At 44.3% G+C, this 13,808-nt stretch overlaps 1 protein-coding gene across 39 annotated transcripts in view; it reads right to left on the minus strand.

Moving 5' to 3' along the window:
* The window catches only part of KCNMA1 (potassium calcium-activated channel subfamily M alpha 1), a 736,361-nt gene that overhangs the window by 148,994 nt on the left and 573,559 nt on the right, over positions 1-13,808 (minus strand). For all 39 annotated transcript variants that reach the window (XM_040485497.1, XM_040485500.1, XM_040485499.1 and 36 more), the window contains one exon: positions 12,890-12,999. In XM_040485497.1, coding sequence (XP_040341431.1) covers positions 12,890-12,999 — 110 coding nt within the window. The remainder of the gene's footprint in view (positions 1-12,889; positions 13,000-13,808) is intronic.

Genomic DNA, 13,808 nt, shown 5'->3' on the forward strand with positions numbered 1-13,808 from the left:
GGTCTTTTGTACAAATGGCTCATATTGTTGTTCCGAGCAGACCCCTGTGTGCTCAGAATGATGGTAATAATCCTTAGCCTCCGTGTAACTGCCCAGCACATGACTGTGGCACCGTCACTCTTGGCCTCATCCAAGCTGTCTCACCTCATCTGCCCGGTGTTCTCGCTTGCAGCCCAGCCTGCTTTGAGGTAGCCTCGTTCCTGCCTTGATGCGATTCCTCCCCCAGATGCCTTCTCTTCTTCCAGCCTTTCCTCCCAGGCCCCCATCAAGTCCAACCTTCTGTGCAGCTCTTCTGTAGCCCACCGCCACCCTCTGGCTCTCTGTTCCCAGAGAGCCACAACCTGCAACAACCTGCAACAACCTCCTTCAACCCGAAGTCAGCCGCACACTGGCTGTGGCTGCTCCCCATTGCATTCTGTGTCTGAACTTTATCTCCTCAACCAGTGTGACTTCTTCAAGAGTCTGAGACTTATTTAGGGGCTCCTGGGTGGCTCAGTCAGTTAAGATTCCGACTCCTGACTCTGGTTCAGGTCATGATCTCAGGGTTCGTGAGATCGAGCCTTGCATTGGGCTTGACAGCACAGAGCCTGCTTGGGATTCTGTCTCTCTCTCTCTCTCTCTCTCTCTCTCTCTCTGCCCCTCCCCCACTTGCTCTCTATCTCTCTCAAAAAATAAATAAAAACAAAACTTAAAAAAAAAAGTTTGGGACTCATTTGGAATTCCCCATAGTACTGTCCATGGAACCACTGATACACAGAAGCTAAATAAATGAAAGGTTTTGCTTACTGGGTTTCTAAGAAAATAATAAAAGATCCAGTAAAGTATTTATGGGTAAAGATGTTCAAGGTGGTAATATTTATACAGAATAAAAAAAAAAGTTACCTAAATGTCTAATAATGAAGCAGTGGTTAAGTAAAGTATGGTACAATATGGTTTTAGCATTCAAGATGAGAGTTTTTGAAGAATATTTCAAGGTATAAGATTAATAAATAATTGTCATATAGATACAAACTTCTAAATTATTTGATACAATTAGGTGAAAATACATATTTATATACTCAAAGAAATAAAAGCACACACAAAAGAATTACATACATTCTATATGACAAGTATCAACAATGAGCATATGTTTTAAGGACTTTCTGGAGAATAAAACATTGGCTGACTGATAGATTGAGAAGTGAGTTGATGGTTATTGATGGGTTGATGGCTGCAGCCCCATAAGGGGGTAGGGGTGCGCCGGTTCACAAGTCAGGGCCGTCCTTGGTGCTCTCCTTTAATCCCTACAATATCCCTGAGAGAGAGAGAGAGATGGCCTCAGTTATTCCAACATCTACTTATATCTCTATATCACGGGTGATGAAACTGAGGCTCAGAACACCCATGTTAACTTGCCCAAGATTCCCAACTAATACCTGGCAGGATACACATCCTTAGCCCCAGGGAAGCCTATTTCTTACTGGGAGAGATAGATAAAAAGCAAATATACAAGTGGTAATACATTTCCAGAGGAGGAAAACACTGTGCAGAAAACAAAACAACTGAAGAGGACGAGGAGTACCTGGGAAGACCCATAAATACAGGGAACCAACTGGTGTTGCCAAGGGGGAGTGGGAGGAGGGTGGGCAAAATGGGTGAAGGGGAGTGGGAGGTACAGGCTTCCAGTTATGGGCTGAATGAGTCAGGAGATGAAAGTCACAGCATAGGGAGTATTGTCGATGGTACTGTATCGCGTTGTATGGTGACAGATGGTAGCTCCACCTGTGGTGAGCATGCAGCATAACATGCAGAACTGTCCCAATGTTGTACACCTGAAACTAATGTCACACTGTGTGTCAACTCTCCTCCAACAAAAACCCCCAAAACCAAAACAACCAACCAAACAAAAAAGGGCAACTGGGAAGATGTGTTATCTGCAGTGGTCCAAGAGGACCATCCTGAGAAAGTGAAGTTAGAGCACTGAGCCCTGGAGGTGATGAGAAGAGGCAGGCAATGGGGCTCTGGAGAAAAATCTTTCCAGGGAATGGCAGCAGCAAGTGCAAGGGTCCCGAGGCAGGAAGGAACTTGGGGTGTCTGAAGATCAGCTACGAGAGCAGCTGGACTGCAGCAGGGTGAGCAAAGTCACAAGTGACAGTGATTAGGTCGGGGAGCTAGGCAGGAGCAAGTTTGCGAAGACTGCTGGCCACAGCAATGAGTCTGCTGGTCTGTCATTTATTCTAAGTGAAATGGAGGCTTTGGGCTGGTTTCAAATAGAAAAGTGACATAATCATGTGTGAGACTTTGTCGCTGTGTTGCTTGCAGGTAAGGGCTTGGTGAAGGCCTCATGCTCTCCGGTGGGAAGAGGACTGAATTGCTCATTCCTACATGTGAGGTCACGGTCTTCATATTGCTTTCAACAGACAGATTTCAAAGGACCACTTCATCTAGGCACATTTGGGCTCTCCCGGTGATTTGCAGGTTTGCTGATTCTTGCCAGCAGACTCTAATGACCTGGGCTTTGTGCTGATTACGCAGTTTGCTGAAACACCAATCCAGGTATCCAACTACAGCTGGAAAAACGCTCTTCTTAATTTATGTCCCACAGAGAACTGCTAACATGCACCCTTTATGGGGCTGTTACTTGTGGAGCTTCAATTGTTTAAAATATCAGATGGCTCATGCAATATTTGTTGAACCAAATTACCAGGGTAGGTAACCACTTTCTAATGTAAATAACAGCTAAATGCCAAAATCTCAAGGAGAAAGCTGCTCTTAGCACATGTCACGAAGAGGCCGATATGCTGATACCCTATGAGCAGCTGGCCACTCTGTTTTGGGTCTCTGTGGTTCGTGGGATCATGGACCTTAATGGCTTTAATGACCTGATCCTGTTGGTAGAAGCAAAGAAATAGTCCACAGTAATGGTGAATTATGTCTTCCTAGGTACTACAATATCATTTACCAACTAGGTATAAAAAGAGAGAAGTTTTCCAATGCAGGATAGTCAGTAAAATCTACACGGCCTTGTGCACATTCCTTAACCTAGCAGGGTGGACCAAGGAGATCTCTGAGTCCTCTCTCATGACTTCCAAATCCGTATCTAAGATGACTGATTCTACACTGCTTTACAGAAGCCTCTTTTTAAGAAGCTCTTTGACCCAAACCCAGCCTTTACTCACTGGTCAAAGGGGGAGAGGGCAGGGACAGAGTGATGTCAACAAAGTAATCATATGCAAATAGTGCCACAACCATGGATTATCGGATTCAGGCCTGCCCTTCTCACAGAGATGACAAAGAGGGGCAACTTGCTCAAGGTCAAATGGCCTTTATGAAGAAAGGCCAAAAGTGGAAATTAAATCTCAGTGGTGGCCAGAAGCCCAGCATGGAGCATTAGGCAGTGCAGCATGTTTAAAAATTCAGAATGAGATACTAACAGGTGATTTCATATAAAAACTAGCCTTTCAGCTTTCCTTGATAAGTCAATCATAAATAGCCACACTGGAGCCACATTCTGCATGGCTAAAAGGGACGCGAGCTTGATGCCCTTATACCTCTGGATGGGACATGTGCTCTCCACTATGCCAAGGTCCCCTGCACTCCTGACCCTACCTCCTCATTCTTCACTCTTTGTTGCTCACTCCTGCCTCCTACAGACACCTAAGTTTTTAATCTCTGCTCTAACTAGTATCTTCTGCATGTCCGCAAAAAGCACATCTTGAGTAATTTGCAATTTGCACTAGAAACAGAACTACATCCCCCCTATTAAACATCAGGGTTTTTTTGTTAGATCCTGCCACAGAGAGTTAGCCAATCTAGGGTGGTGGGCTCAAGGCTGCAGCAGAGGTACAGTCTCTGTTGGGGGGTCCTGGAGACCCCCAACAGACCAAGGCTAGGAACAGGAGTGCTGGGGTGTGGTAATCACTTGTTTACTCATCTCTCTGCCCTCGAGTTGAGCTTCTTCGGTGCAAGACACATGCTTTGTCTCCCTGGAATTCTGCAAAGTGCAAAGAGTGCAAGGTGCATTTAATAAACGATGATTAAATGCAGGAATGACAGGGGAGCAGAATCTCATGAGGTGCTGGAAGTATACATAAGAGATAAAGTGGTAAACTAGGAAAGTCGAAGCAGGGAAGGCTTGGGAGTTGAGAATCAAATCCTGAAACAAGGTGCCTCTTAACTTGCTCATTAGAAGCAAAGAGACTGGAAAAGAAGGATATAGAAAAAAAGAATAGCAGCGATGTACTCTGGGGATCTCACATTCGCCTTGAATCAATGTGCCAAAACACAAATACAATTCTAAGATACAGACAGCAATTTATCCTTGGGAATCTCTACAGATCCTCCTACAAGGGGTGTGCTTCTCAGAACACGTCTTCAGACCAGCCAGGATTGATGTCCTGAGATTAAATATTTACTTGTATCATTGATACCATTGTTTTTGGTAAAGCAAAATAAGCTTTGCTCATCCAGTTCCTATAGTCCTTCTTATGGTTTTACTCAGTGTCTCCACATAGATAGGACCGGGGGTGGATGAGAAAGGGGCTTAGGTTGAGGGAGGATATAAGAAAGAGAAGCTAGACCGCCTTTACAATGGAAAACAGGATAAAATCAGCCATAAGTTAGCAGGAATTCAATTCTTGTTTCTAAAATAAAATGTCCCAATATGTCCAATGCAGGAAGTTGCTGCTGGTTGTGAAAATAATTACAGGGGAACAGAAATGACTTTTTTCCAGAAAAAAAAAATGCCACTTGTCACAAAAAGGTCTTAAACCAGCAATCTGCAATAAAACTGTTGTAATAACAAGTTAGATTGCTTTCTTGGTAATTATTAAGTAGAGATCTACCAAATTTGACAATGACATTATATAAGGCCTTTTTTTTTTTTTTTTTTTTAGTGCTAGCATCATCTGTTAAATACAGTAGTTTCAACCCAGATGTTCCTGAACAAAGGCTCTTAAGAATTAGAGTCCAACTGTTTCTACCTACCCAGAGGGACATAAATTGTTCTTGCCATTAAATCAGCCTCCTTGACTAGAAAGATTGCTTGCTGATGTGAATTAAGAAGAGAAACCTGTCTCAGAACCTGTACTTTCGAATGTGCCCAAGCAGGGTGTGTGAAGATGTGGTTTGGGGCTGTTGAAGATGAGTCACCTAGGAGTGAGTGGGTGAAGAGAGAAGAGGTAGCTTTCATTGTGCCCTGCAAACCCAGCTTCCCCTGAAATACAGGCCCCTCTTCTGCGATCCAGAGGGACCCTGGCAATGTCAGGCTGATGCATGTAATCAGAGTAGATGTGGATGTAAATACTGTGCATTGGGAAAGCAGATCTTTAGGATCTAGGGGCTAGAATGAAAAAGATTCAGATTTAGGAGCTTTGATTTAAAATGATAGGCTCTCGAAATGGAAACATCTAGTTAAAGGAAATTTGAAACAGCAGGATTTATAAGACTCAGGACCAAGAAAAAGGAAGTGATTTAAAATGCTCATGGAGATGTTCAGATTTCATTTCCCAATAGCTTTGATAGAGGTGGAGCGGGCTTCAGAACACCCCCACCTCAAACACACACGCATGCGTGCACACACACACACACACACTCACAATATTTCCACTACCACACCTGAGACACTTGATTTTATTAATAACTACATTCTTTGATATAGACAGTGAGCATTTGCCTAAAATATGAATAAATGCATTTTAGAAAACTGTATTACTATTATTAGTCAGAAACAAAATGTAAACTGTGTGTTTGTTATGTGGACCTAATATCAAGTGAAGCCCCTAACATCTCATTTCCAATGGACTGCCTCCTTGACCCTCCTGAAGAGAATTCTAGATGTGCCACTGTCTCTGTGGCCTTCGATTAAAAGTTTAACAGATTTTAGGGGCACCTGGGTGGCTCAGGCAGTTAAGCATCTGACTCTTGATTTCAGCTCAGGTCATGATCTCATGGTTCATGGATTTTTTTTTTTTAATTTTTTTTTTCCAACGTTTATTTATTTTTGGGACAGAGAGAGACAGAGCATGAACGGGGGAGGGGCAGAGAGAGAGGGAGACACAGAATCGGAAACAGGCTCCAGGCTCTGAGCCATCAGCCCAGAGCCTGACGCGGGGCTCGAACTCACGGACCGCGAGATCATGACCTGGCTGCAGTCGGACGCTTAACCGACTGCGCCACCCAGGCGCCCCTCATGGTTCATGGATTTAAGCCCCATATTGGGCTCTGCACTGACATTGTGGAGCCTGCTTGGGATTCTCTCTCTCTCTCCATCTCTCTATTCCCTTCTCCCCCGCCTCTCTCTCCCTCAAAACTTAAAAAAAAAAAGTGTTAACAGTTTTTAGGGTCATTTGTTCATTCACTAACATGTAGAAAGATTACTGGTCATCTCTGGGTCTCTGTAGTAGAAATCATTGTAAATATTGTATTCCTATCTGTGTTCATAAATGTTGTCTTAACTACAATACCACCCCTCAAATAATTGGATGAATAGGGCCACTTTGTTCAGGAAAAATATTTTTTAAAGGTGAGACTTGAGTCCCTCCACAATTTCTCACAAAATTCTCATTTCTGCAGCCTGGCTAAATGAATCCATCAAATGACAATCAGGCTTGCCAGCTTCTCTCTGCTCCATGTTCAAATTCAGAAATCCTTCCCTAAAATCTACCGATCTGCTAGAACTCAACTTCAAGTGGCTCTAGTTTTCATTTTACAGGAGACCCAGCTTTCCCCAGGTAGTCTTAAATCTCCCTCAAGCAGCTTCACTGGAAAGATCTGTCCATGCAGAACAACACAGCACGATTTTCTTCTTGTTTAGGAGCCCTGAATGCAGGTGGACGAGGGGATGGAGAAGCCCCCTCCAACCTCCACACTGTCTTCAGTCATCACAAAAGCATCCATGCTCACGTCTAGACCGAGGGCAGAACTCCTGCCCTATAGCACCGCGAAGATCTGACCAGAGTTCCCCCAAGTTACCCAGGCATTAAATACTCCACATCAAATCTGAATTTTAACTACTCCATCAGCTGCAGGGGGACAGAGAGAGACACACTGTATTTTAAATGCATCTTTTGTCCTAATCCCCTCTGAGCTGTAAAACCCAATACAATTAAGCTTTTATATTTTGCAAGCGATGAATGACTGACGAATACCCTCACTGAGAAAGCCAGGACCTGGAACATGGTGTTCTTGCCATAACCCAACCTCAGAACCTGTGGTTTCTTCCTGCTCCTCCTTCCCCACTTCTCTGGTCTCCCCTCTGCCTTCACTTTCTTGTCTGGAGGCAGACAAAAAAAAAAAAAAACTCTGTCGCTGTTTCCCCCTGAAAACATCACACGTCAAAAGAAATCTGATTTGTCTCTTTCTCCCATCTAAAAGGGAAATCAGTTTGCTCTTGTTGGAAAATCGGAGAGATGCTATGTGGCTCCCAGCCTCCCAACTGCCTACTGCTTAGAATTCCCTCTTCCCTCTTTATTCCCTCTCTGAATCCAATCTCCTTACAAGACACCGCTCAAGTGTCTTCTCTTCTAGGAAGCCTCTCCTGCCCACCCCTCAGCCTACAGGGAGTTCTCACCCCCTCTCTCAGCCTCTGTCCTCCAGTGTGCACCCATCAAATACTTCTCCATAGGTGCTTAGTTCTCTCTGAGGATGGGTATTCTTTCTTTCTTTTTTTTCCAAATGTTTATTTATTTATTTTGAGAGAGAGAGCACCTGCACACATGTGAGTGGGGGAGGGGCAGAGAGGGAGGGATACAGAATTCCAAGCAGGCTCCACGCTGTCAGCACAGAGCCTGACTCGGGGCTCAATCTCATGAACCATGAGATCACGACCTCAGCCGAATCAAGAGTCGGATGCTTAACCGTCTGAGCCACCCAGGTGCCCTGGGTATTATTTTTCTTCGCCAGACTTAAAACTCTCTGAAAGCAGCCACTGTAGGGAAACAGAGTTCTTTACTTTTCATTTATAAGTACTGTCATTAATCGTTTAAGGTGTGCATACTTGATTAAATCTAATTGCAGTTTCCTTTAGAGTTGGCACCATGCCTGGCACACTGCACACATATCCTAAGTTTATTAAATATCTAGTCGACTGACTGGCTGATGACTGACAGACCACTGACTGACTGCAGACGTTTTCTAGAGGGTAAGAGTAAGTATAACCTGGAAATGCCACAATGGAATCCCTTTCTTTCTTGGTGCTTATGTTGTACTTGATGGGACAGGACTGGAGGAGGTGCGAAAAGAGGAGGTGGGAGAGGGAAAAGAATATCGGCACTATTGAGAGATAAGTAATGTTCCTATTTCAGAGATGAGGATCCTGGGGTAAACACCATGTCCCAAGTCAGGCAGCTGGTAAACTATCAGAGGAAGGAGGTATGGAGAAATCAAATACCTTGTCCCAAATTACACGTCCACCAAGTGGCTGCTCTGAGGGTTTGAGATTCCAAGGTCACACTCTACAATATCAAGCATCATCCTATTATGGGGACCGATCAAATACAAGACCCTTTAGTGGCAAACATGGCCTCAGACAGCAGCTCCTTGATTCCTGCAAGCTTGGTGCTGGCCCCTCGCACCCTCCATGGTCCCTTGCTGGGGAAGGTGGGGAATGGGAGGGAGAGGGAGCTGGTGGTTTTGTGGTGTTCAGAGCACACTGGATGGCACCTTCTCTTTCAGATCCCAAAGCTCCTTTGCCTTGATCGTACTGTCACACAGACCCAGGGGCAAGCCAGCTATGCAAAATGAAGGGGGGTTGCTTAGGAGTTGCTGGCTCTTAAAAGGAACACCCTAAGGGCATCCTGGGGAAGGTCTAGGACATAGCCACCGTGATCTTGCCAACAAAGCCAAGAGGCACCTTTGTGGGTTGCATCCTGAATTGTCCTTATTTCCTCTGCATCTTGGCATTTAGCGCTTCTCTGTTCTCTGCAGCCTGAAGTTGCTCTCATGATGTCCAGTGGAAACCTCACCGAGAGCATTAAAGGGCTCAGCACCCCAATGCCTTTTTCCTATACTGATTTGGACAAGGCATGGAGAGAGGGCAGAGCAGTCAGGAGTGTGCCTGGCGTGGCAGAGTGTACATTCAGCCTGTCTTCCGGGAGATTGAAGAAAATGTGAAGCAGGAGTGGTGGCAAGGAAACTCACACAAAAGCCCAAATGTTAACATCAGCTTGTCAAATATGGCCCACCTATATTCTATGATTTGCCTAAAATCAGAGAGAAACATTCCAGTGACTGAGCCCAAAGTGCGGAGTAAGGGGAGTTTATTCCAGCCTGTGGTGTAGAGGGATGAGGAAGGAGGGGGTAGGGGGAGGTCCCAGGCATCAGACTTTGAATCAGAATCACCTGTCTTTGCTTATAAAAAAAGTACAGATGTGGGGGACTCCCCCAGATATTACATTCTGGAGACGGAGCCTAGAAATCTCTCCACTTAGTACACTCCCCGGGAGATTCTTAATTAGCCAGCTTTCCTCCAGCAGCTCCTCCAAGCTGCTCTCAATTACACAGGCCCAGCATCAGAACCCTGGCTCTGTCACTTGTGCACTAGGTGGCTTTGGAGGGGCACCAACATCCTCTGAGTCCCAGTGTCCTTGCTCATAAACCAGGAAGTGTGGCATCCATAGAAACCACAGGATTGTTGTGTGGATAAAATGAGAAGACGTAAATGAAATATTTAGAAATGGTACTGTGTTTTGTCTAAGTTAGTGACACACGGAACAAAGGTGCATCTTCTGATGACACATGCAGTGAGGCCACAAGGCCGGTGCCCAGAAGTCTGAGGACATAGCTGGTGTGAGTCTCCCCCGGGCAAGAGGGAACACCTCTCCACTAGAAATTTTTAAAAAGCTTGCCTTGTGGGGGCCTTCCGGCCCTCCTGCCTCTCCTCTTCCCCACTCTGTTCTCTGGGGAAATAACTTCAAATTTCATCCGTGTATCCTGCTCCCTTATCTCCTGGCAGAACGTTTCTCCTGGCTTCTGAGAAAACTCCAAGCTCTCCTGGGCGGTGATCCCACCCTGCAAGGGGGCATACTGCCAGCTAGGGGAAGAGCAAATGTATTTCTTTTCATGCTTTAAGACGTTATTGGCTGCATATTGTTTTAATGCAGCACATAATTACAGAAACCACTCTGAAAATCTGTATATTTTATCTGTGCTTTATTGTCCCCAGAATATTCCCCAATTCTTTTTCTTCTACATGAACCAGCTTAAAATATATTTCAGCGTCCTTTATGTCATCTCGAAATTGAATAGCCAATTCTTACTGTAATGAAAATACTTATGCGCCAGCCCGGTGATATACAACACTACACTCTAATTACGGCTGTGCTTTAATTAACCTGAATTGAAGAGTGTTATCATTAAACTGCTGGTAACTTTGAGTTATGGCTTTTCTTTAATTTAAAGTAGAAAACACAGATAATTAAGCCTCCAGATAATCAAATGCTTGAGGAGAGCTTCAATGTTTTGGGATGTTCCTAAATCTCATTAAATGTCCTTTCTTTATTGATTATTCCTACCTCTGCTGTATCATTGTGTTAAACGAATAATAGCACTAAGTTGAACACATTCTCACTCACATCAGAAGTTTGTGTTTTTTTTTTTTTTTTGTATTCTAGAAGCTGTGCTGAACAAATATTAAATTCTCTGACAACGAGGTGTGTCTGAAAGATTCTCTCCTCCTCAGGACATGTTCTAAACATGCAAATCCATCAAAGGAAATATTTACAGCAGCCACTAGTGTCCAGCTCTTGAGCTGGCTCCGAAGGGCAGTGAAGTTTCACACCACCCAGGGAGTTCTTGACAAAGTCACATGGCAGTGGGGCCAGGCCCAGGGTATCAATGCAAATCTGGCCTGGTTTAAGACAACAGAGAGGGGAGGACCTACACTAACCCCTTCTTTACAACAAATTAGAGCCAGTTAGCATCTGGTAGAAATGCAAGTGCACATCAGGTTTTCAAGAGAGGCCAAAAATCTGGTTTTTATGTGAAATACCACTGTTTTGAAATATTCGCAATTAACTGTTAAGAAATGAAACACTGCACAGGGCACTTAAGGGAGTCAAATTTACCTTGTGGGTATCCCAGTTGCAGCCTCTAGGGGGAGCAATTCTAACCTTGCGGTTTAATGCTCTTAAAACAAACTGACTTGGCTCTCCGCAGCAGAGTAAGAAAAGCAGTGGGAATGCAGGCTTCCGAGGAAGCACTCATGGTAGATATAAACACTGGTCAAGCCAGGGAAAATCAACAGTGAAGGAGGGCATCTTCACACACACCTCTGCTAATGCCCCCAATGCCATAGGACCCCTCTGGGCATTGGCAGCTTTGCCGTGTGCTCAGACCACCCCTACATTATATAGGAGGGCTCCATTTTTTTTTTTTTTAACATAGAACCAGCCTCTATTAAAAGTCTTGAATTCTCCTGGGCTTTCTATCCTAGGCAGTCCAAACCCCAAGGTGGAGAAAATCCCCTGGGACAGCCTCAATGTTCCAGGACCTGAGGCCTCTGAATGGTTAACTTCTTTCTGTGGCAGAAAGAGAAATAGCTCTCCCAGAAAGGAACACATGGGAGTTACAATAGGGCATCCATTTTCAGAAAATAACTCCTTCCGAATCAATTACCTATTCACTTTTCCAGTCCATTTAGCGTTTAAACTTTCGCTTAGAGACAGGGTGGGAAATTTCAGTAAAGAGCCAAACCGTTTTGGATTGCTTAGGGTCTGGGCCCAGGGACAGACACAGTACACCTGCTGTGTCCTGTGACAGGAGTCTCCAGGTAAACACCACCTCCCAGGTGTTCTGTCCCCTCTCTGCTGTGCACAGAACAGAAAGCTAGAAGACAGAAGAGCCCAAGGGTCCCCAGGACTATCCTTTTCAGACCTCCCTTTCCAGAAGGTGGGTTTCATTTGTAGGTACTCAGCACAAGGGAATAGCTTTTCATCCTCAGCCCAGTGGTTCCAAGAGTCCCCTATTTCTGCCCAGTTTTTATCAGCAAGACTGAGGTTATCAAATCTTTTGCTAAAGTGTCAATGGATTAACAAGGCTTAATGTTTCAACATTCCCAGGGAGTTTATGCTTTCATAGGGGACAAAACCCCTGTTTGACTTGCACCCAACATTTGAGATTCCAAGTGGGAAATCTAAGGCATCATCATGATGGAAGTTTCTCGGGGTCCAGGACCCATGTAACTCTTGAGTTCATATCCCTTAAATGATCACCTATGCTACTTTGAGGGGCCATGACCAGCTGGGGCTGCCTCTTGTTCAAATCCATCCTGCTGAGCCAATAATAAGGAAAAGCTAAGCCTTCTCATTGTCATAACATGGTGGTTGTTCATGTCAGGAGCTAAATTGCTAAGAGCTTCTCAAGGCCTCCTTCCATACATTTGGTTCCACATTTCCTCAGCAGTATTTGAATGCACTTTGAATAATGGCTTCTCGGATGTCTCTATGATCTGAATTGACTGAAAGATATTAAAATTCCTTTCATCAAGGAGCAGGCAAGATTTGTTTTCATCCTGGTAAAAAGACATGGGTTCCTGCCACCCATCATACTGTGTCTACACCACAGGAGCCTAATTCAAGACATGCAGGAACACTGTGGTTCATAATTTAATGCATAAAGTGAATAGGTAATTGATTCGGAAGGAGTTATTTTCTGAAAATGGATGCCCTATTGTAACTCCCATAAGTATAAGGTTCTCAGAGCTGTGGGGAAAAGTAGGGCCAGCAGAAATCCCCAAGGCAGAGACCATGTAATGACCCACCTTCCTGTTCACCACACAAGACAGAGCACACAGGTTACCCTCAGTAATTGTTGAGTACCCCAGCTGTATTGGGCAGGCATAAGGTATCTTCCCTGAAAGGGGCACATTAAATACCCCTGAGAGCCAAAGAGCACATGGTTAATGGTCACTTACTCACAAACAGTAGGGAAGGACAGACCCACGAAGGCACTGGAGAGATATTCTGTGTACATTTCATTTGAGACTCCTTCCAAGTAGTATTTCTGCCACGTGTCTTCCTCAATCTAGAGAGAAGAACACAGGAGGTTCAAGATATGACAGCACACTATAAAAGAAAAACCAGAGTTTACCATCTGGCAAATGAATGAATGCCCTAGTTATGTGATGGTGACTGTCTTCAGCAACCAGGACCACAACCACATCGTCCACGTGAAGCTTTCCATGCTCCTAAGCTCTTAGAATGGAAGTACATCCTCTCTAAAGCACCATTTTTCTAACCTGTATGCTTTTCAAGGGTGTGAAGCATGGGCATTCACCCACAATACTGGTGGGCAAGTAAATCGATACAAATGCTTTGAAGGGCAATTTTGCAAGTGTTATAAAAATTTTTTTAAATTTTTTTCAATGTTTTTATTTATTTGTGGGACAGAGAGAGACAGAGCATGAACGGGGGAGGGGCAGAGAGAGAGGGAGACACAGAATCGGAAACAGGCTCCAGGCTCTGAGCCATCAGCCCAGAGCCTGACGCGGGGCTCGAACCCACGGACCGCGAGATCGTGACCTGGATGAAGTCGGACGCTTAACCGACTGCGCCACCCAGGCACCCCATAAAAATTTTTTAAAGGACATGTTCTCTTACACAACCATTCCATTTTAAGTATTCATAGCAAAGAAACAAATAGACACATATACAGAGACATATGTATAAGAACATCCTTCCTATTAATAAAAAATTGGAAAAAAACACAAATGGTACATTTTTCAATGGAATACAAAGAAATAATTAAAAATGATGGTGAAAATGTATATCTGCTCATATAGCAATTATGTAAAAATTACCAAATAATGTTAGTAGTCTGACCCTATTAAAATA

Source organism: Herpailurus yagouaroundi, unplaced genomic scaffold, assembly GCF_014898765.1.
Source record: "Herpailurus yagouaroundi ecotype Mexico unplaced genomic scaffold, PumYag 163, whole genome shotgun sequence".
Taxonomy (NCBI): Eukaryota; Metazoa; Chordata; class Mammalia; order Carnivora; family Felidae; genus Herpailurus; species Herpailurus yagouaroundi.